At 51.2% G+C, this 22,489-nt stretch overlaps 1 protein-coding gene across 1 annotated transcript in view; it reads left to right on the forward strand.

Moving 5' to 3' along the window:
- Positions 1–22,489, forward strand: part of GCN1 (GCN1 activator of EIF2AK4) — a 59,016-nt gene that overhangs the window by 15,558 nt on the left and 20,969 nt on the right. The window contains exons 10-37 of the mRNA XM_032309066.1: positions 635–709; positions 962–1,090; positions 1,856–1,906; positions 2,248–2,346; positions 2,559–2,732; positions 4,855–5,007; positions 6,211–6,303; positions 8,037–8,112; positions 8,268–8,427; positions 9,230–9,419; positions 9,501–9,625; positions 10,332–10,510; positions 10,826–10,919; positions 11,503–11,616; positions 11,709–11,907; positions 12,778–12,933; positions 13,419–13,600; positions 14,667–14,747; positions 15,097–15,240; positions 16,675–16,802; positions 17,017–17,206; positions 17,418–17,488; positions 18,143–18,308; positions 18,660–18,854; positions 20,212–20,458; positions 20,912–21,033; positions 21,370–21,484; positions 22,279–22,458. Of these exons, the coding sequence (XP_032164957.1) occupies positions 635–709; positions 962–1,090; positions 1,856–1,906; positions 2,248–2,346; positions 2,559–2,732; positions 4,855–5,007; positions 6,211–6,303; positions 8,037–8,112; positions 8,268–8,427; positions 9,230–9,419; positions 9,501–9,625; positions 10,332–10,510; positions 10,826–10,919; positions 11,503–11,616; positions 11,709–11,907; positions 12,778–12,933; positions 13,419–13,600; positions 14,667–14,747; positions 15,097–15,240; positions 16,675–16,802; positions 17,017–17,206; positions 17,418–17,488; positions 18,143–18,308; positions 18,660–18,854; positions 20,212–20,458; positions 20,912–21,033; positions 21,370–21,484; positions 22,279–22,458 (3,888 nt within the window). The remainder of the gene's footprint in view (positions 1–634; positions 710–961; positions 1,091–1,855; positions 1,907–2,247; positions 2,347–2,558; positions 2,733–4,854; positions 5,008–6,210; positions 6,304–8,036; positions 8,113–8,267; positions 8,428–9,229; positions 9,420–9,500; positions 9,626–10,331; positions 10,511–10,825; positions 10,920–11,502; positions 11,617–11,708; positions 11,908–12,777; positions 12,934–13,418; positions 13,601–14,666; positions 14,748–15,096; positions 15,241–16,674; positions 16,803–17,016; positions 17,207–17,417; positions 17,489–18,142; positions 18,309–18,659; positions 18,855–20,211; positions 20,459–20,911; positions 21,034–21,369; positions 21,485–22,278; positions 22,459–22,489) is intronic.

Raw genomic sequence — 22,489 nt, forward strand, 5'->3', positions numbered from 1 at the left:
TCTCTGATCCTTGGCAGCAGAAGCGGTGGGGGTGGAGTGAAGTATATATTCCCTGTTTACCTTGTTGGGACCTTGAGAGAGAGATCAGGGACCCTTTTGAGAATATGTTGAAAGTCATGAGCCCTTTTGCTAACAGGATGCACGAAAGTATATCTGCTTAGAATACTGCGAACAATTTTAGAGGTCTAAGAACCTTTTGGAAAACCATTCAGGTTAGAAACCTCTGTTCTAGGGGTGCCTGCGTGGCTCAGTCATTAAGTGTCTGCCTTTGGCTCAGGTCATGATCCCAGGGTCCTGGGATCAAGCCCCGCGTCAGGCTCCCTGCTTAGCGGGAAGCCTGCTTCTCCCTGTCCTGCTCCCCCTGCTTGTGTTCCCTCTTTCACTGTGTCTCTGTCAAATAAATAAAATCTTTAGGGGGAAAAAAAAAAGGAACCTCTGCTCTAGACAGTATGAACTTGGTGGCACTTGAAAGTAGCGACAAAGGTGTGACTGCTCTTGGGACCGTATGAAGATGAAGAGTGGTCAGGGTTCTTTGCAGCTGGACAGCAGGTCTGACGGCATTGGCTGGGGTGTACAGCAGAAATGGGCATTTATACCCGAGACAGACGTGCTGTGTACTTTCTGTCCCCCTTAGCTATCTCCAGTCTGCTGGCATCGGTGACTCTTGATCTCAGCCAATATGCCCTGGACATCGTGAAAGGACTGGCCAGTGAGTACCATGACGCCTCTCTGACCCCTAGGATGGCACCTTGGGTTTTGGTTGCCATTTTCCCAGTTACTTTAGGAGAAAGGGCAGGGGACAGCTCAGTTTAAAAAAGAAACTACACTTGCATAGTTTCTTGAGCTCCTTTAGGAGAGTACCTCGCTGGGGTGGGAGAGTTGGGAATGTGGAAAAGACTGAGCTGAAGTCCCAGATGGCTTGGCTCTCGGTGGCTTCTGAGCTGCGGCCGTCTGTGTCCAGGTCAGCTCAAGTCCAACAGTCCCCGCCTGATGGACGAAGCTGTGCTGGCACTGCGGAACCTGGCCCGCCAGTGCAGCGATTCTGCGGCGACAGAAGCCTTGACCAGGCACCTGTTCGCGATCCTCAGCGGTGAGCAAGGCTTCCTGGCTGGGGGGGTGGGGGGATGGCTGAGGTGTGGGTGCTGGGACCTGCTGGGGAAGTGCGTCTCCTGAGTCTGCTTGTGTCAAGGCTGTGTGGTCGAGAGAATGCTCACAGTAGAATGTGAATGTGTGAAGTGAACAGAAGCATGAGTAGGGAGGGCAGTGTAGATGGGGGTAATCTCAGTTTTTTTTTTTTTTAAGTGTAGACATTATTGTATGCATAAAGGGAAAATCTAGAGGGAAACACATCAAAATGTTCATAATGTCTTTGGGTAGTGGACACATGGGTGATTGTAAAATGTTTTTATTTTCTTTATTAACATGAATTTCACTTTATTTATTTCTAAAGATTTTATTTATTTATTTGTCAGAGAGAGAGCACACAAGCAGAGGGAGTGGCAGGCAAAGGGAGAAGTAAACTCCCCAATGAGTAAAGAGCCTGATGCGGGACTCGATCCCAGGACCCTGGGATCATGACCTGAACCAAAGGCAAATGCTTAACCGACTGAGCCACCCAGGCATCCCTAAATGTTTTCCTTCATATTTTTTGTTTCTCAAGTTTTCTGTGAGAACATATTACTGTTTTAGTCAGGAAAAAAAAAAAATCTAGTGAATGTTATTTTAAAGGCAGCTTCACAAACAAAGGCTGCTTCAGGAATCAGAAACTGTATCTTGGTGTCACACACATGACCACATTCACCCTCTGGGAAAATGTGACATGTGAATTTTGAATCTTTGCTTTCTCTCCTCTCAGGCTCTGAGGGAAAACTGACTATCGTAGCCCAGAAGATTAGCGTCCTCTCAGGTACAGAATCTCTCCTGGGGTAGTGGTAAGCGTAGTAGTAGATGAGGTGTAATGTAACTGGTGGGTAAGGCAGGTCCTCTATTGGATCTTGACTCCTCTGACAGTCCTGGACATCCCAGCCTGGCTTCCAGGACTCTGCTGCCTTCCTGTGGGGCCAGTGGGACTTGTTTGAGTCTAGCGGGAGACCTGGCTTCTGTGGAAGGAGAGATCATCTGTAGGGGGGATTGAGGGAAGGGCAGTGATGGCCAGAGGAGAGACTTGGCTGCTAGGGAAGTGGGCAGCGGCAAGAAGAATCTCAAGTTTGTGGTTTTATGCTGAGCAGGAAATCCCCTGCCTTCCAGGGATTGGGAGTGTCAGTCATCACGTGGTGTCTGGGCCTTCTAGTCAAGTCCTGAATGGGACCGTGGCTGAGCTGTTCATCCCGTTTCTCCAGCAAGAAGGTAACTACAGCATGGGGAGGATGCAGTCTGGACTCGAGCTGATTCTGGTTTTCACCTTCACAGCTGCCATGAACCCCTTCTCAAGGCAGACCTCCCCTGAAGCATTACTGCTTCCTCCCCCTTGTGCTCCTGCTTGCTTTAGGGCGCTGCTGCTGGTGGTTGGACGTGGGCCTAAGACACTGAACTGACCGGACTTCTGCTTCTTGCCCTAGTTCACGAAGGCACCTTGGTGCATGCGGTCTCTGTCTTGGCTCTCTGGTGTAACCGGTTCACCACAGAAGTGCCCAAGAAGCTCACCGAATGGTTCAAGAAAGCCTTCAGCCTTAAGACTTCCACCTCTGCAGTGAGGCATGCCTATCTGCAGTGCATGTTGGCCTGCTTCCGAGGTGAGATGCCTCTCCTGCGGGGGTGACCGAGTCTTCCGGGCATCCTCACCGTCCCTGGCTTTCCCTTGCTGTCCAGCTTACTCGGCATCACTTCTTTTTAAGCCTCTGGGAGCATCGGTCTTAGTCATCCACAAAGCCTCGAATTAGTGCCCAGTCTTCACAACAGATTTTGGCTTTTCCCCTTTATCAGATCTCCAAGTTATGAAGCTTTATTCAGAGAGGGCCTGGGTCTAGAACCTGTCAGTGTATTATCTGAAGTCATGCGGAAGTGATTGTGAGAGGCCTGATTCAAAAACTCCAGCTTCATAGAAACGTTTTGTTGGACTTACTAAAAACCAATCACTGCCTTTTCTGTGGTGCTGACAAATCTTAGGCGTGGGTATCCATCTCTTTCCTAAGTAAAGCTAGAGGAAATGTTCCAGTCTGCATAGGAACTAGATCTCCACGGTAAAAATGACCACCTCCGAGATAGGCTGGTATTTCCTTTAAAAAAAGTGTACAGTTCTGATGAACTGTGTGAAATTTCTATTTATTTATTTATTTATTTTTAAAAAGATTTTATTTATTTATTTGACTGAGAGAAACACTGTGAGAGGGGAACACAAACAAGGGGAGTGGGAGAAGGAGAAGCAGGCTTCCCACCGAGCAGGGAGCCCGATGCGGGACTCGATCCCAAGACCTTGGGATCATGACCTGAGCTGAAGGCAGACACTTAACAACTAAGCCACCCAGGTGCCCCCGATGAACTGTGTTTAAAGAAACATCTAGGAGATTCCAGAGTTGCTGATTGCATGGAAGGGTGTCCCTTCTCTGATTGCATGGAGGAGTGCCCGTACTCCTCTGTCAGTTTGCAGTTCTGCTGCATTGATCAGTCTTGATTTTTTTCTTTTTTAAAGATTTTATTTATTTATTTGACAGAGATCACAAGTAGGCAGAGAGGCAGGCAGAGAGAAAGGAAGGGAAGCAGGCTCCCCACTGAACAGAGAGCCCAATGTGGGGCTCAATCCCAGGACCCTGGGATCACGACCCCAGCCGAAGGCAGAGGCCCCAACCCACTGAGCCACCTAGGCGCCCCAGTCAATCTTGATTTTATTTATTTATTTATTTATTATTTTAAAAAGATTTTATTTGTCAGAGAGAGAGAGTACAAGGAGTGGGAGCGGCAGGTAGAGGGAGAAGCAGACTCCCCATTGACTAGGGAGCCTGATGTGGGACTCAGTCCCAGGACCCTGGGATCATGACCTGAGCTTAAGGCAGACACTTAACTGACTAAGCCACACAGGCATCCCTCAGTCTTGATTTTATTTTATTTATTTTTTTTTTTTTTTAAGATTTTATTTATTTATTTGACAGACAGATCACAAGTAGGCAGAGAGGCAGGCAGAGAGAGAGTGAGAGAAGGAAGCAGGCTCCCTGCTGAGCTGACAGCCCGATGTGGGACTCGATCCCAGGACCCTGAGATCATGACCTGAGCCGAAGGCAGCGGCTTAACCCACTGAGCCACCCAGGCGCCCCTCAGTCTTGATTTTAGATTGAGTTCTAGATAGCAGAGACTTGGTTTAAACGTTTCTTCAGCTTGAGCTGTTTCTACTTGGTGCTTTTAAAATACATAATAGAAAATAAACCTTTAAACATTTTTTTTTTTTAATTCAAATCCATGATGTCCTCCAAATGAAATGTTTAGTAGTTAAGAAAACAATGATTTAGCTATAATTTTAACAGATTTCCACTTTATTTATTTAATGGGTTTAATTCATAGGTCAGCATATTGGTTCTGGTTTTGGAATTGAGTTGGGAGCTTGTATGATATCGGGGAAGAGCCCCAGAAAGAAATTGGTGGGTTTGCAGTGGCCCTGGCTCCCCGAATCAGCTCAGTGTCCGGGGGCATCTTACTTAATCTCTCTTGGTCTGTTTTCCTTACCAAGCAAATGAATAGCTAGAGTATTGGATTTATGAGGATCCTGCTGTCTGTAACATTATGATTGTAGAGTTTGGTCCTAGTTCCCCTACCTCACAGTGTCTGACAAGGTGACTGTAGCATTTTAGTTGGATAGTGTTCTTCACGAGTAATCTTGTTATGCTTGACGGAGTGTGTTATAAGGTGCTGATCCTCTCTCCACAGGTGATACACTATTGCAGGCCCTGGACTTGCTGCCTTTGCTCATCCAGACGGTGGAGAAGGCAGCCTCCCAAAGCACTCAGGTCCCCACAGTCACCGAAGGGGTCGCTGCAGCCTTGCTGCTCTCAAAGCTTTCTGTGGCTGACTCGCAGGCTGGTAAGGGTCTACACTAATTCCCCATGGTAGCAGATGAGGCCTCATCCAGGGAGGAGTGACTTGATGTTGAGGATTTCACAGGACCAGCTTGGTCACTACCACAGTGGGTCAGCCACAGGGCTCCTTGTCATCTGCAAGGATGAGTCTTAGAGTCACAGTGGCATGTGGGAGTATAGTCAGGGGACTCCTGTCACTCTCCTTTGCCCTCTTGTTCTAGTGCTCTGGGATGGGGGTTTGTATATAATGCCCAGACTGACCTGGGTTTAGTATAGTGGGGTATTTTTTAATTGGTTATACATTTCTAGAGTGTGACTTGAAAAGCTCCCCCACAGCCAGTCTTCTAGCCACTGAGTTCCCTTCCCTGGACAGTTTACCATGTCCAGAAATAGTCAGTGTGTAATTGACCAAAAACACCAGGTAGCATACTGTGTAAATGCCATATTACATACTGAACAACCCTTGGAAAAGATTCCAGATCGGGGCAGCCTAAAGTGCTTTCTCTGTATTCCATGCTTGCTTTAGTCCCACTCTGCCTGCAGATGTACGTGAACTTAATCTTGTGGTTAGAAGTGGAGTTCAGCTCTTCTCATACTTCATTGGGTGCCTTGGCAGGGAGGTAGAGATGAACGTGACCATGCTTCCACACATTTTCAGCTGCTTCACTGTAGTGGGAGAGGGGAGATGAAAAAAGACATCTGTAGTTGACAAAAATGTGGCTTTCAGGCAGTTTTGAAGGAGGGATTCCTTTTAGTTGAGGTGTTTGGCTATCAGGAAAGGTTCATGAAGGAGGGAGCATTTGGACTAGGGCCCTGAAGGTTAGGAAAGATTTCACCAACTGGAAGGATTTCAACAGCCCAGTGTGAGTTCAGACCAGCCTGAGTCAGGGGAGGCACCGTGTGTGAATGTCAAGTAGTTCAGCCTGGCACCTGGAGTAGGTGGGAATTCCAGGTGGAAAATGCTTGCCTGCGCTCCTGTAGGCAGCAGAGAACCACTGAACGTTTTCACAGAGGCGGTAATACCGAAAGGGCTGGTTGGTTCTCAGAACATGGAGGGAGAGACAGTGAGACTAGGAGTGACCCAGCCCTGCTGTAGAAGAGGGTCTGTCAGTGCAGAACAGCCCCAGCAGCTTCAGTCAGGCAGGAGGGGCCCAGCCACGGCAGACAGACTGAGCTATGTCGTGGAGTGACCTTTGGTTTCTTGCAGAGGCCAAACTGAGTGGTTTCTGGCAGCTGATTGTAGATGAAAAGAAGCAGATTTTCACTTCTGAGAAATTCCTGCTTATGGCTTCAGAGGATGGTGAGTTACCTAGTTGAACTTACTTAAACTTGAGGTTGGGCCTCAGTGTCTTTGGTGGGTCTTCAGAGAGGACCCGTCCCTGACTGCTTGTTGTCTTGACAGGCAAAAACCTCAGTCACCATGCTGGGGTCAGCCGCAGTGCCGTTGGCTGCTGTGGGAATGAATGCACCTCTGTGGGCCATGGAAGGCTGAGGAATGGGGGAGTGGGTTGATTTGTGGAGACAGAGCACTAATGGTTGCGGGGCTGTGATATTAGGTGTAATTATAGCTGATTGGGTAATTGGTGCTGTCTTGGAGGTTTTCTTGTATTACAAGACAGCTGAGAAGCTCTGGTGGAGTGTGGCTCGCTGTACTCCCCCACCAGGAGACACAAAACTACTGGTTTCTCTCCCGGGAGAAAAGGAACAGTTGATCTTTAAGTGTATGTTTAAAATTCTAGGTTGCCTTAGGGGTGTCTGCTGCTAATCGGTGATTTGAAAAGTCTTTTGACTCATAAATCACAACATCCTATTAATGAGCTAAAACTGTTAGTCACTTCTTGATGTTAAAAAAAAAAAAAAAGTCAGTTCTTATATAGGAAATACAATCACGTAATTCAAAAATAAAAGATCCAAGAGGGCCTATTTAATAGTCATACCCCTGCTTTGATCTCTGGCTAGAGATAAAATACAACCAGTTGTATTAGCTTCTCTGTATCCTTGGTATTTTATGTTTATACCAGGAGATACCTTTCTAGATTGGTTCTTCACCTTTTTTACACAAATGATAGCATGTCTGCTGTATGCATTGTGCTGTATAGACTTGGCAGTCATTCTACTCCAGTATGCCTATGTCTTCATCTGTTTATTTTTTTTTAGAACTGCACAGAAATTTTTTTTTCAGATTTTATTTATTTATTTGACAGAGAGAGATCACAAGTAGGCAGAGAGTCAGGCAGAGAGAGAGAGAGGAGGAAGCAGGCTCCCTGCCGAGCAGAGAGCCCGATGCGGGCCTCGATCCCAGGACTCTGAGATAATGACCTGAGCTGAATGCAGAAGCTTAACTCACTGAGCCACCCAGGTGCCCTGCACAGTAATTTTTAATGAAGTAGAATAAAGCATATATTTTTCATTAGTTTAAAATACATGTGTGCATTGTCAGCAAAAACAGGACTTCAGATGAGCTGTACTTTCACATTGATAAATGATAGTCACATTTACATTTTAGTGTTCATTTTCCAGGCTTTCCAGTTCTTTCTGGATGTGTTCTATATATCTTTTTGAAGATTTTATTATTGGAGAGAGCACGCACACGTGTGCATGGTGGGGAGGAGCAAAGGGAGATTGAGAGAGAGAATCTCAGGCAGACTCCCTGCTAAGTGCAGAGCCCAACACAGGGCTCGATCTGATGACCCTGAGATCATGAGTTGAGCCAAAACCAAGAGCCAGATGCTTAACAGACTGAGCCACCCAGGCACTGTGCATGTGTTCTGTATTTTAAAGATTCCCTTCTTTTTTTTTTTTTTTAAAGATTTCATTTATTTATTTGACAGACAGACATTACATGTAGGCAGGGAGGCAGGCAGAGAGAGGGGAAGCAGGCTCCCTACTGAGCAGAGAGCCCAATGCGGGGCTCGATCCCAGGACCCTGAGATCATGACCTGAGCCGAAGGCAGAGGCTTAACCCACTGAGCCACCCAGGCACCCCCATGTGTTCTGTATTTTAAAAACACTTCTGTTTGTCTCCCCTCCCAGCCCTGTGTACCGTGTTGTATCTGACAGAGAGGCTTTTCCTTGACCACCCGCAGAGACTCACAGGCAACAAAGTTCAGTAAGTGAAGCTTGTTTACCTTTCCCCATTGGGTCAAGGGGGGAGGCAAACTGTGGCGGGAGCTTGAGAATCGGTGGTGCGTGCACTGTCGGGGGGCTGGCTGCGGAGAGCTCCGCACCCGCCCTCACCACGGTGCCATGTCCCTGTGCTCGCAGGCAGTACCACCGGGCGCTGGTGGCAGTGCTCCTGAGCCGCACCTGGCGCGTGCGCCGGCAGGCCCAGCACACGGTCCGGAAGCTGCTGTCCTCTCTTGGGGGCTTTAAGCTGGCATTCGGGCTCCTGGAGGAGCTGAAGGCTGTCCTCAGTTCCCACAAGGTGAGGGCATCGGGGGTCAGAACTGGGGCTTGCTGATGTGCTCAGCCCTCCGGGTTATGCCGAGGGAGTTTGGCTGGTCTCTTCCTGGGCTTTTCTCACTCAGATACTATGTATCGCCAGAATCTTCTGCCCTGCTCTTGAGCTCTGATAACACCTTTGTTTCTTGTAATTCGTAATTCTTTTCAGAGATGCTTTTCTTTCTTCTCATGTATCATGACATGTAGTTTTATTCTTGAGTAATGGAGAAACACTCTGTTTTTAAAGCACTTTATAATTTTTAGAGCATTTGCTACCCATTCTCTCTTTTGCTTTTTTTCATACTGCTATTAAAAGGTAGACAGGCTAAATACCCTTTATATGAGTTGTCCAGGGCTCTGGAGCTGAACTGACTTGGCCATGGGTCTCCAGCCAGTGGTTGGCAGAAGTGACCCCAAAGACCTGGTCCCTTCTTAGTGCTCTCTGTGCCCTCTTTCCCTCCCTGCCTCCCCCGCTAATCCTCCTTGAGGGATATGGGCCAGTGACAGACTTGTGGTCTCTGCCTAGGTCTCCTGGCCCAGTTTCTGTGGCTGCCTTTCCCACCATGGGCATCTTAGTTACAAAGTCACTTGTGCTTCCTCCTTCCAGGCACATCTCCCAGCCTGCAGGTCCTGTTTTGGGAGCTGGGCATCAGTCTTCACTCTAGCAGGAGCTCCAGAGAGCGACATGTGTGAAAGGCTGCTGTGTCCCTGCTGCTTTTGTCTCTTATGTGCCAGGCTGGCCCAGGGCTCAGAGCAGTGGGGGCTCATGAGTTGTTCCCTTATAGGTGCTACCCTTGGAGGCTCTGGTGACGGACGCTGGTGAGGTGACTGAGGCAGGCAAGGCGTACGTCCCCCCGAGGGTCCTGCAGGAGGCTCTTTGTGTGATCTCTGGGGTGCCAGGTCTGGAGGGTGACATCACCAACACCGAACAGCTGGCCCAGGAGATGCTGATCATCTCACACCACCCATCCTTAGGTCTGTGCTGGGGGCGGTTACAGGAGGGGCAGGATAAGGGCAGGCGGGCAGAAGGCCTCAAATTGTTCCCCTTTCCTACAGTGGCAGTGCAGGCTGGACTCTGGCCGACGCTTCTTGCCAGGATGAAGATTGACCTGGAAGCCTTCATCACCAGGCACCTGGATCAGATCATCCCTAGGATCACCACGCAGAGTCCCCTGAACCAGGTGATTGGCATGTGGACTAATTCTGGCTCCAGGTCACAGATGCTTCAGTGAAATAGATGCAGGTGTGGTGAAGTGCGGCCTTGGACCCCATGGGTTGCAAGTGACAGAAAATGCAAAGTGGTTTAAGCATGAGAGGGATCCTCCTGCTTCTGAGTCACGGTATGGCTGGTCACTGTGATGCTCGGTACGGGGACTTAGTTGTTACCTTGAGGACACTGTAGGTGGCAGCTCTCTTGCTCTCCATCTCTCTGTCTCTCCCGTCTGACTCTCATCTCTGCTGTCCGTGAGGTGCGGCTTCATTCTCCAGCAGTCTCCCCTTCTCTCCTAGAGGGGCAGTTGATACACTTCCAGATGTACAGCTCATCCCCCATCAGCTCCAGTGGAAAGTTTGTGTTTTCCAGTCATTTCCACTGGCATGGGGTCTCACTGCCCTGGGTGTCCTGGCCCTGTCTTTTTGAGCTAGGTCACATGCCCACCTCCGGAAGAGGTAGGAGTAGCTCGACCTGGTACCCACTGGTACCAGACCAAGTGGGAAATGCTTGCCGAGAAGGCAGGCTCACACTGCGGCTGTCTACTGTGGTGGGCAGTGCTCAGAGAGAAGAGGAGGCATGGTCAAGAAAAAGAGCCGGGGACATTTAGGCATGGTAGGACCCCTCTGCAGTGCCAGCCTTGGCACACCTTGACCGTCTTTGTGTTTGTCTGACAGTCTTCCATGAATGCCATGGGCTCCCTGTCCATCCTGTCCCCGGACCAGGTCCTTCCGCAGCTCATCAGCACCATCACTGCCTCTGTGCAGAACCCTGCGCTGCGCCAGGTGACGCGGGAGGAGTTTGCCATCATGCAGACCCCTGCTGGGGAGCTGTATGACAAATCCATTATCCAGAGGTGAGTACCCACTCGCAGGCTCAGTTGCCTCATGCCTTGATTTTGTTACCTGTAAGAGGGAGAGGCCTCTTTTATAGGGTTAAGGAGTGAATGTTTCAAGGAATAAATGAAATTGCTTATCCATTCGTTGGACAAGTACTGCTCTGTTCCAGGCACGTGCTTAGGCCTGGGATACAGGAGTATCCCAGTGTCATGTAGCTCGCACACTGCTGGGGCATGCAGCTTCAAGGCTAGCTGGGATTTCACGACTGGCGGGAGGCTGGAGGACCTATTGGCTGTTTTGAAGCTGGCTGATCACCCGCTTTGATGTTTCAGTGCGCAGCAGGACAGCATAAAGAAAGCTAACATGAAGCGAGAGAACAAAGCTTATTCCTTCAAGGAGCAGATCATCGAGCTGGAGCTCAAGGAGGTGAGTGCTGGAAGAGTCACATGTGGGGTGGCTGCTAAGCCTGGTGGCCTCAGCCTGGTGACTTTCCTGACTTCATGTATACTGTTCCCTGGGGTCATCCTGAGGCCTGTGCACACTCTTCTGACCCTTCCACCAGTCCCGGGTTCCCCTACCAATGGAGGTGCTCAGTAAATGCTTGTTGAATGAATGAATGATTTCTTGGCCTTTTCCAGGCTGCAGTTTATACTGGGGGAGAGCGTCTGTAGGAGGGAGGCAAAGGTTTAGATTCTGAAGCCGCATGATTAGAATACCCTTTCCAGCACACTGAGGGACTTTTGTTTTTCTAACATATAAAAGGCTCTTCTTGCCTTTGTCAATAGAGAATCCAGTAAGAAATTACTTCTCCACTGCTGTCTCCATCCTCTGGAAACCAGGTGGCTGTGGACTCTGTGGGAGGCTGGGGAGGCCACATGGTGGGTTTGGGGGCCCAGGTCACAGACTAGAGCTGGCATGGTGCTTACTGTGGGACTGGTCTCTCCCTGCTCTGTGGCGGGGAGGGAGGTGCATTTCCTGGAAATGGAATCGATTTGCTCGTTGATTTTAGGAGATAAAGAAGAAGAAAGGCATAAAAGAGGAGGTACAGCTGACAAGTAAGCAGAAGGAGATGCTGCAGGCCCAGCTGGACAAGGAAGCGCAGATCCGGAGACGGCTGCAGGAGGTGAGTGGCTGTTGTCCCCACAGGCCAAACCCGCTCCTCGCTGTCTGGAGCAGGCCCTGCTGACCTGCCTCCTGGGCCAACTTTGCTTGCAGCTGGACGGTGAACTGGAGGCGGCGCTGGGCCTGCTGGACACCATCCTGGCCAAGAACCCCTCTGGCCTGACCCAGTATATCCCTGTTTTGGTCGACTCTTTCCTGCCCTTGCTGAAATCTCCCCTGGCCGCTCCCAGGATCAAGAATCCTTTCCTGTCCTTGGCTGCCTGCGTCATGCCCCCGAGGCTCAAGGCTTTGGGTTAGTTCTTGTTTGCTGGCTGCGGGCATGGCCCAGAGCAGGTTGGGAGGGGGGCGGGGTTGCTTCCGGGCGCTTATGGGGAGGTGTATGGTGGTCTGGGCCTCCGACTTCTGTTTCCATATGGAAGCAGCCTTGGAAGCCCAAGCTGCATATCCTCAGTGCGGACATAGAGCCGCCTCCTCTCTCCCATTATGTCTGCTGTGCCTTCACTCTTGAGTACGAACTTTTAGCCACTGATCAGTGTGATCTTTCTGTAGCAGTTTTAAAACTAAGAAGTCAGAAATTCAGTGGTAATGGGGTTGGTTTGGTGCCATGTGGTCAGGACGTGCAGCCCAGAGCTCCTGAGCAGCCCCATGTCCCTGATAAGGGGTCTCTGTGACCCTTAGCTTTTTGTTAGCTATGGAGTTACGAAGACCAGGTAGGGTGGCTGGACATTATGGTAACTTCACTGTTGGGGGTTAAACAGACTTCCTAGCTTACAGGGGATGTTCCTGTGGGTGAGGCTAGAATCTGGGAACTGTTCTGAGTGGAAAATTGGCACCTTTGGAGCCTGCTGAAACTTATTGGCTGGCTGGGCTTATTATGTGGGAGCTTCAGAGCTTTACCCTTGGCTGAACAACCCCGGGTAGCTCACGTGTGACTTAGTGTCAGAAGGACAGCTCCTGCCTGCCTACCTGCATTCTTCCCCCGACCAGTGCTGTCGCGAAGATGAAATGAGAAATTAGATTGAGGACATTTTGGCATAGCAGCATTGAATACTTTTAAGTAAGAGCATGAGGCATCTGTGCCTGGGGCCCCTGGTTTGTGCCTGGGGCAGATCCCATGTCTCAGTATTGGTCATCCTCTTTGGGTTCCTTCTCTTGGACACAGGCACTTTGGTGAGCCACGTGACTCTACGCCTGCTGAAGCCAGAGTGTGCCCTGGATAAGTCATGGTGCCAGGAAGAGCTGTCCGTGGCAGTGAAGAGGGCGGTGACCCTGCTGCACAGCCACACCATCACCAGCAGAGTGGGCAAGGGTGAGCCAGGTAAGGAACAGGGCAGGGAAGGGCAGTGGGCCCTGGGCCGTATGTGCTGGTGCAGCAGGTGCAGCAGGTGCGGCAGGCGCTTGAGCCTCAGTGCCCCCCACCCAGGGCTTCCTGAGGCTGTAGCCTTGGGCAAGTCACTTCTGTTCCTGGCCTTTGTTTCCTCCTCTGAAAAGTGGGGGGTTGGACCAGATGGAGAATTTCTGAGTCCTGGTATTCTGTGAGTCTCTGTGACCTCCATTGGGAGTTTGCTTCCCGTTACTGTAAGCTGCTTGTGTGTTTTAACTCTCTCTTCCTGGAACTGGGCAGTGTTTGGAGTTGGAGCAGGATTCAGAATTGGGCTACCAGCTGTCATCCTATTCGTGCTTCTGGGCGTCAGAAAGGGCCTCCATCGTCCTTGACCCCCGCTCCACACACTTTGAGGATGGAAACTGAGGCAGCAGCTCTATAGATGTCTGCAAGATTGTGTCCGCTTTTTGCTGTCACAGATGCTGCGCCCCTGTCTGCACCAGCCTTCTCCTTAGTCTTCCCGTTTCTGAAGATGGTGCTGACTGAGATGCCCCACCACAGCGAAGAGGAAGAGGAGCGCATGGCCCAGATTCTTCAGATCCTCACCGTCCATGCCCAGCTGAGGGCCTCTCCCAGCAACCCCCCTGGACGTGTGGACGAGGTTGGCAGGGTTGCTCAGCTCTACCCTTGGTTTGAGGGGGGTCAGGGAGGCAGGGGCTCTCCGTGCTGGCCCATCAGCAGTGCTGGTGGGGTCACAGAGTGTGCGCATGAATGTGTAGCAGCGGCCAAGTGTGCTCTGTAGTGCAGCACTCACGGCCTCAAAGAAGCTTACAGGGCTTCTGAGAGTTTCTGACCTGGAGAAATGGAAGGATTTTGTAGCAATTTATTGTGTGAAGTTTTTTTCCTAAGTCAGAAGATTACGCTGATCACTCTGCCTCTGACTTGCTTGTGATTGTGAGATTGGATCTTATTCACTGAAGGGTTTCCTTCTTAACAGATTATGTTCTGAAAGTGTGACAGATTAATGCATGCATATGTTTAAAAATTCTAAGAACACAGAGACAAACAAACAAAAAATAATCGCCCCACACAGTAAGGCCAAAACAGATGGCCCTGCTTCTTTCATATGATCATGTACTCTGGTCTCCCATGCCAGTGGCTTCACGGGCTGTGTAGGGTTCTCTGCTGTGGGGGTACCATGTTTCACTTAACTCTTTACCTGTCGATAGATATTTTAAGGTTGTTTCCAACTTCTCCCTGTGTGAGCAGCACTGTGGTGTGCCCTGGCCCCCTGTGCACCCACATGAGACACGTTCTCGGGCGTGGAGTTACTAGGTCACGCAGCACGTCCTGACCTATAGCCTCACCAGGAGTTCCCATCCCCCCATACCCAACACAGCTTCAGATTGTCATTAACTTTGCCAACGATGGGTAAAAGACTGGTATCCCCTTTTTTTATCTGTTTCTCTCCTACTTTTATGAAGTTAAGTATCCCTCTGTTTAGGGGGTCATTTGCATTTCACATTCTGTGAATCTCAAGTACGTTTCAGAATGATCTGTTTGGAGTCTCAGAGGATGTTGGCTGACGGGGGTTGGCTCCCATGGAGTTAGTGGTAAACCTGACAGGGTTTCCCTGAGAGTGAGAGGATGCTGCTGCTTGTGCTGCCAGGCCCGGTTATAGACCTTCCCCAGAGCCTCACCCTGACTTACTTGCTGTTCTCTCTTAGAATGGCCCGGAGCTGCTGCCTCGAGTGGCCATGCTGCGCCTTCTGACTTGGGTGATCGGGACAGGCTCTCCCCGCCTACAGGTGATCTGGTTTTTAGCTGGCTATTGCTAGAGCTCAGTTTGTGACCCTGAGTTCAGGTCCCTGCGCTTGCGGTCTAGTCCTAGGTCTCTTTCTCAGCCTTCATTTGGATTTGGGCTAAAGGGTTGCTTTTAAGAGAGCCAGCCTGAACATTCTCAGCTAGTGAGGGGTTCTGCCTGGGGCCTGCCACTGGCCTAGGCTGGAGCAAGGGGGTCCCCACTAGGGCTTCAGGATGGGCATTGTCAGTTCAGATCCCTCTCTGGGCTCCTCAGCCCATGGCCTGGCCCACTGTCTGACCCACAGAAGTAAGTAGTCTGCTGAACTGAGCCCAGCAAATCAAAATCCTCCTTAGGTTCTGGCGTCAGACACCCTGACCACCCTGTGTGCCAGCAGCAGTGGCGAGGATGGCTGTGCCTTTGCAGAGCAGGAGGAGGTGGACGTGCTGCTCTGTGCCTTGCAGTCCCCTTGTGCCAGCGTGCGGGACACTGCACTCCGGGTAGGTGCCCACTCCCTGCAGGGCCACTGTGGTATTCCTTGTCCCTCAGTGCAAGTGTTTGAACTGCATGAGGGACATTCTTTTAAATGATCCCATCAAATGATGATGGGAGATACCTCATCAGCACCTGTGTGTCCTGGAGACAAAGAGAAGAAGTCACGGGGCGGGTCAGGATCATTCTAGGAAGGGAAACAACAAATCAGTTGTCACAGTGTGTCACTGGCTTTTTGTCTTTACTTTAGAAGCCTTCACCTGATTTATAGATCTATAAATATACATATATATACATATGTATGTGCATATATGTATGTATGTATGTATGTATGTATGTATTTTAGAGAAACAGAGTGAGAGAGTGGGTGGGGGGCAGAGGGACGGGGGAGAGAGAATCGTAAGCAGGCTCCATGCTCAGCATAGAGCGGGATGCGGGGCCCAGTCTCACAACCCTGAGATCATGACCTGGGCTGAAATTAAGAGTCAGCTGCTAACTGGCTGAGCCACCCAGGTGGATCTCTTGGTACTTGTATAGATAGATAAAATTCAGAAGATAAGTTTGCTTTTTCAACCCATCACCTTGTAGTTGGCTTTTCTTAGTGCTTTTGGACCAAAAATTAAAGGATTCCCTTGGAGTCTGAGACAGGGCTTCCTGAATGCCGGTCTAGAGCCCCTTGTTATCAATCTGTGACAGTTTTCAGTGGCTCTTGGCAAAATATGGGAAGCAGTGGCAGTGTGGCAAATTCTCCAGGACAGACAAAGGGAATGTCCCTTCTCTAAAGTTTTGTCCTGCCCATTGAGAGTTAAGTTTTAAATTTTACGTTAAAAAGGATTCCACTCCCATTTGCCCATCATCTCCCAAAGGAAAAGCTGTGCGAAGAGCCAGAGCAGCTAACAAGTTGAGCTGACGTGAGGCTCTTCCTAGCACTGGTCGTGTTGTCCAGTGGTGCTTTGTGCAGTGATGGGAGCATTTTATATCTGTGCTGTCCAGTGTGAGAGCCACCAGCCAACGTGTGTGGCTGTCCAGCGCTTAAAATGTGGCTGGTGTGACTGAGGAACCTAGAGTTCAATTTATTTATTTATTTATTTATTTATTTATTTATTAAAGGTTTTTATTTATTTATGTGACAGAGAAATTGCAAGTAGGCAGAGAGGCAGGCAGAGAGAGAGGAGGAAGCAGGCTCACCGCCGAGCAGAGAGCCCTATGCAGGGCTCGATCCCAGGACCCTGGGATCATGACCTGAGCTGAAGGCAGAGGCTTAACCCACTGAGCCACCCAGGTGCCCCCTAGAGTTCAATTTAATTGATTTAACTCTGAAGCCCCGCATGCAGCTGGTGGCTAGGTCTTGGATCGTGCAGCCTTAGAGGGAGGTGCAGAGGCAGATTAGAAGCTCTTGCGAAAACTCAAGCCTTACTCGGTCCCATCCCACCCCCTCTCAGGGGCTGATGGAACTCCACATGGTATTGCCAGCGCCTGATACTGACGAGAAGAATGGCCTGAACCTTCTGCGGAGGCTCTGGGTGGTCAAGTTTGACAAGGAGGAGGAGATCCGGAAGCTGGCTGAGAGGTGAGAACCCCCAGAAGATTGTGTTTTGCTTTTTTTTGTTTTGTTTCGGGTTTTGTTTTTTTTTTTTCCTCCCTACTCTCTTGTCTCTCCCCTTATGAAAAAACTGGACCCAGAGTACTCAGCCTACAGCAAGAGAAGGGCTGGGTCCTCGGGTTTGGCAGGGCAGGTACTGTAGAACCTTGTCCAACTAGTCCCTGCTTTTGGTCTGCTACAGGCTCTGGTCGATGATGGGGCTAGATCTGCAGCCAGACCTCTGCTCCTTGCTAATCGACGATGTCATCTATCACGAGGCAGCTGTGAGGCAGGCTGGGGCCGAAGCCCTCTCCCAAGCTGTGGCTCGGTACCAGCGGCAGGCGGCAGAGGTTATGGGCAGACTCATGGAGATCTACCAGGAGAAGCTCTATGTGAGTGGCCTGTGCACCCCGCTGTGGGCTGGGCCAGGGGAGGCTGGGTTGGACTCTGCTTAGCCTCAGACTTGCTCCGGGCAGGAGTCTTGGAGCTCACTGTGGCCCAAGGTGGTTGTCACTGATATCCCACCCCCCAGCTGGCTGGCTGGCTTGCCCTGCTTGGGGTGCCTTTGTCACTGCAGTGCGTTTATCAGCTTCTCTGTTGCAGCGGCCACCCCCAGTGCTGGATGCCTTGGGACGAGTCATCTCCGAATCTCCTCCAGATCAGTGGGAGGCCAGGTATAACAGCCGTCCCAGTCTTGTTCCACTCAGACCTTTCGAGATACCTCAGGTTGGCTGGGCTGGGTGCCGAGAGGAGGTAGCGTGGAGTCATGATACAGTGGAGGGAAAGGGAAAGACCTCCCTCTGAGTCGGAAAGACCTGAGTTCAAGTCTTGGTTCCTCCTGGGCTAGCTGGGTGACTTTGGGGCAGGTGTCTCCTTTCCTCCCAGCCTCTGTTTTCTCAGAGGCCCCTGGGGACCTTTTTACTGTTCTGTAGCTGAAAAGGATAGAATCACGTTTGTAGAGTAGATTTACTTCCAAACACCTTCACATTTGATTCTTTTACCCCTTCCCTCCTGTAGCCTGCTCTGGAGGTAGAAGGGTAGGCATTGCAGTCACGTGGGGAAACAGAGGCAGAGCTGGTCCCTGGCCAGGGTCACCCTGTAGGAGGTAAACTCTGGGCAGATGGCAGGTCTCCATTTGAGAAATGGGTTGTTGAGACTATTGTGTAGGCTGCTGGGTAAGCACCAGGCAGTGGGCTCCATGCTGTGCTCTGCACCCCAGAGGGAGCTGCTGCAAGCTCCCTTCCCTTGTGGCATGCCGGGATAGAGTCCAGCCGCAGAGGAGGCCCCCGACCAGCCCTTGACCCTGACATGCTCCCCCTTTTTCCCAGGTGTGGCTTGGCTTTGGCCCTGAACAAGCTCTCCCAGTGTTTGGACAGCTCTCAGGTGAAGCCCCTCTTCCAGTTTTTTGTCCCTGATGCTCTCAACGACCGAAACCCAGATGTCCGGAAGTGTATGTTAGATGCAGCCCTTGCGACGCTCAACGCCCACGGGAAGGTGAGCTGTCTCAGCCAGTGTGGGGGGCGGGGGGAGGGCTGGGCCAGGGCAGGAGGCAGGGCTGAGCCGTGTGACACAGGGAGGCTGAGCGCCAGGAGATCTGGCAGGGTTCTGGCACCCATGGAAAATTTCATTTCTCTTTTTTTTGAGCCAAAAGGACCCCTAAAGGGTGTTAAATTCTTTTGAGTTTGCTGCATTCCTGCCAGGAAACTGGGCAACCCGCTGGCATTGCTGGCTGCCTTGTCAAGATGGCGGTTCCGAAACCAGGCTCGGGCTCAGTCCTCAGGGCAGAAGATGGTCATGTCCAGACGCAGAGTGCAGGGTTGACGTGAGGTGGGCTTGGCTTTCCAGGAGAACGTCAACTCGCTGCTGCCGGTGTTCGAGGAGTTCCTGAAGAACGCACCCAACGATGCCAGCTATGATGCCGTGCGGCAGAGTGTGGTGGTCCTCATGGGCTCTCTGGCCAAGCACCTGGACAAGAGCGACCCCAAAGTGAAGCCCATTGTTGCCAAGCTCATCGCTGCCCTCTCGACCCCCTCCCAGCAGGTACCCGCCTCCTGGCCAAGGGCCTACAAGCCAGCTGGGGGTTTGGGACCCCCTGCAGGTGTGCAGCGGGGTGCTAGGGCCAAGCTGGGAATCAGGGCCCTACTTCTCTTCAAGGAGTCATCCTCTCGGGCCGGCCTGGTTTGTAGTGAAGAGTACCTTGAAAGGGAGTTACTTTGTTCTAGTAGATTTTCTAGATATTTTAATTTTTTCTACTCATTTACTAATAGTCTTTTTGTAACTTAGTATAAGCCCAGCACTGGGGATGTCAAGATTTAAAAAAAAAAAAAAAAAAAAAATGGCTCCCTCTGTTGAGTTTCCCCTGATCCTCTTTGCATTCCTTACACACTCCGTTTACTGCAGTCTCCAAGCCATGGTGTAAGGATTGTTGTTTTCTTTTTGGAAAAACATACATACTTCACCCTTTTCCCCTCCCAAAGTGACTTGCATTTTGGATCACCTAGAATATGTCAAATGCAGGTTTACAAAACTGATCAAAATTTTTTTTTTTTAAAGATTTTATTTATTTATTTGACAGAAATCACAAGTAGATGGAGAGGCAGGCAGAGAGAGAGGAGGAAGCAGGCTCCCTGCTGAGCAGAGTGCCCGATGCAGGACTTGATCCCAGGACCCTGAGATCATGACCTGAGCCAAAGGCAGCGGCTTAACCCACTGAGCCACCCAGGTGCCCCAACTGATCAAATTTTGAAAGCTGTTGCTGTACTTTCTCATTAGGCTTCCTGAGCTGTGACTAGAAGGCAGAGCTACTCGGTTTGGGCCTGGCCCTGTAAGGCAAGGCTAAATTCCCTGTGCCTCTGACAGGTTAGAAAACTGAGATACTTGGGCCATTTTTTTTTCTTTTTAAACATTTTATTTATTTATTTGACAGACAGAGATCACAAGTAGGCAGAGAGGCAGGCAGAGAGAGAAAGGGAGGGAAGCAGGCTCCCCACTGAGCAGAGAGCCCGATGCAGGCCTCGATCCCAGGACCATGAGATCATGACCTGAGCTGAAGGCAGAGGCTTAACCCACCGAGCCACCCAGGCACCCCTGCTTGGGCCATTTTTAAGAAGGCACAGTAACGCACTTCTCTCTAGATCTTTCTATGTGAGTGGGTCTTCCTGGCGCTTCTCTCACTTGACCAGTCCTCACAGATGCAGTGTGCACCCTGACAGAGCCTGTGTCATCCATGGATATGTAACACTGTTCGCTTATCTGATGCTCTGTGCTATCTGACAGGCTGTGGCTGGGATGGGGCTGGGGGACATCTGGCGGTGAGGTGCTGCGGATGGCTGTGGCAACCCTCCAGGAACTGGCAGTGGGTGAGCCACGGCACTGACAAGGCAGGCCTCTCCTGCAGGTCCAGGAATCCGTGGCCAGCTGCTTGCCACCTCTCGTACCAGCCATCAAAGAGGACGCGGGGGGGATGATCCAGAGGCTGATGCAGCAGCTGCTGGAGTCAGACAAGTACGCAGAGCGCAAAGGGGCCGCCTACGGGCTGGCAGGCCTGGTGAAGGGCCTGGGCATCCTCTCGCTAAAGCAGCAGGAGATGATGGCTGCGCTGACTGACGCCATCCAGGACAAGAAGAACTTCCGCCGGCGAGAGGGTGAGTGTCTGAGCTTGGGGCTACCTGGGGTGGGAAGTTGGTCCCCACAGCTGCCGGAGGAAGGAATCGGGTCTTTCCTTCCCCGATGAAGGCCGGGTGTTTATGTGTGTGCGGTGGAGGGAGCAGATTGGGTAACGCATCCCATCCTGTCCTTGCTGGTGTGGCCTGCTCATTCTCATTTCTCACTCAGTGTAGAGACTGTCAGCTGAGAGAGAATTGGCCTCACTAGCTGTTAGTGCCCGGAAGTGACAATCACTGCCCTGTTCTCTCCTCCTTTCTGCTCAGCCATATCTGCGCTGTCAGGGAGGTAGAGGGTGCTGCTCCCTCATGGGGCAGCCACCGTAGTCCCACAATGGCCTTGAGTGTTTCCAGAGGCTGAGGCGATGCCAGGGAGGTGATCCTGTGGCCGCCTCCAGGGCACAGTCTTCCCAGCTGTCCCGCCTTCTCCTCCAGGAGCCCTCTTTGCCTTCGAGATGCTCTGCACCATGCTGGGGAAGCTCTTCGAGCCGTATGTGGTTCACGTGCTGCCCCATCTGCTGCTGTGCTTTGGGGATGGGAACCAGTATGTGCGTGAGGTAAGTCCTGAGGCTGCACGTGGGCTCGCCGCCAGCTGAGGCTACCCCTGGCCGTGCATCTCGGCTCCGGGGGCTGAAGGGGTGGAAGGATCCCCTGCTGGAACCCCCCTGCCTGTACCTTGACACTGGGTACTGGGACGGACTCCTCTGATTCCCAGTAAAGCATTTGCAACTCTCTGAGAGGAGAAGCTCTCCTCAGCTGTGTCTGTAGGCCCTGGCACAGGGTCTGACACAGGAGACCCCCAGTAAGTGTTGGTCGCCAGGAAGAACTTTCGGACTAGCATCAGGCCTTGCTTGGACAAGGAGGCCCCTGAACGCCTTTTCTCCTCCCTTGAGGCTGCAGATGATTGTGCCAAGGCTGTGATGAGCAACCTGAGTGCTCACGGGGTGAAGCTGGTGCTCCCCTCCTTGCTGGCTGCCCTGGAGGAGGAATCCTGGAGGACCAAAGCTGGTGAGACTGCTCCCTTCGGTGTCTCTGTCCCAGCCTCCTTTTCTGAAGGAGGCCCTTGCAGGGACCCAGGGAGCCATCCAGGGATCTTGTCCCATGTGTGTGTGCTTCCCAGCCCACAGACAAAGACAAGGCCCTCGGAGCCATCAGGCAGCTCAGTCCTTCAGTCATTTGTATGTTTTCGTGCAAAGAACAGGCCTCTGGCGGGAGTCATAACCATCAGTGAGGAAGCCCCAGAGCTTTAAAGTTAGTTTATGGCAACTTCTATGACTTTAAAACTTTTTTCCCCTCCCATTAAGCCCTTTTTTAAAAATAAAATATTCTCTGGCATCCTAATATGCAAAACAGATTCAAGCAGAGCTGTTCTGGTTTGAGCAGGGTCAAGACCTGGTGCCCTTGAAGGACCTCCGTCCCGCTCAGTCCTTCAGGTTCTACCCTGCGGTTTGAGAAATCACAGATACGAGTTTCTTCATATATGGATAAAGAAACTAGGGCAGAGAAATTCAGTGAATTGGCCTTGGGTCACTGCCAGGGCTCAACCAGGTCTTCCCCATCCTGGTCTTGCCTTTCTCCCTACACCACCTTGTATCACCCCCAGAATGCTATGGCTCAGCAGGCCTCAAGAGTACTGTTCTCACTCTGCTAGAGCCCCCCCACACCCATCCTCTTCCTGGGGACCACTTTAGCACAGTCTGCAGAGGGGCAGGCTGGTTGTCCCTTGCCTGGACAGTGGGCACGAGTGGCTCCCTGGCCTGTGCTCAGTGACTCCATGCTGGGCCTGTGTTTGCTGTCTGCAGGGTCGGTGGAGCTGCTCGGGGCAATGGCATACTGTGCTCCCAAGCAGCTGTCATCCTGCCTGCCCAACATCGTGCCCAAGCTTACGGAGGTGCTCACCGACTCCCACGTCAAAGTGCAGAAGGCTGGACAGCAGGCGCTGAGGCAGATCGGCTCCGTCATCAGGAATCCAGAGATCCTGGGTACACTTCTCCCATGGCCCTGGCTCCTCCT

This window comes from Mustela erminea, chromosome 13, assembly GCF_009829155.1.
Source record: "Mustela erminea isolate mMusErm1 chromosome 13, mMusErm1.Pri, whole genome shotgun sequence".
Lineage (NCBI taxonomy): Eukaryota > Metazoa > Chordata > Mammalia > Carnivora > Mustelidae > Mustela > Mustela erminea.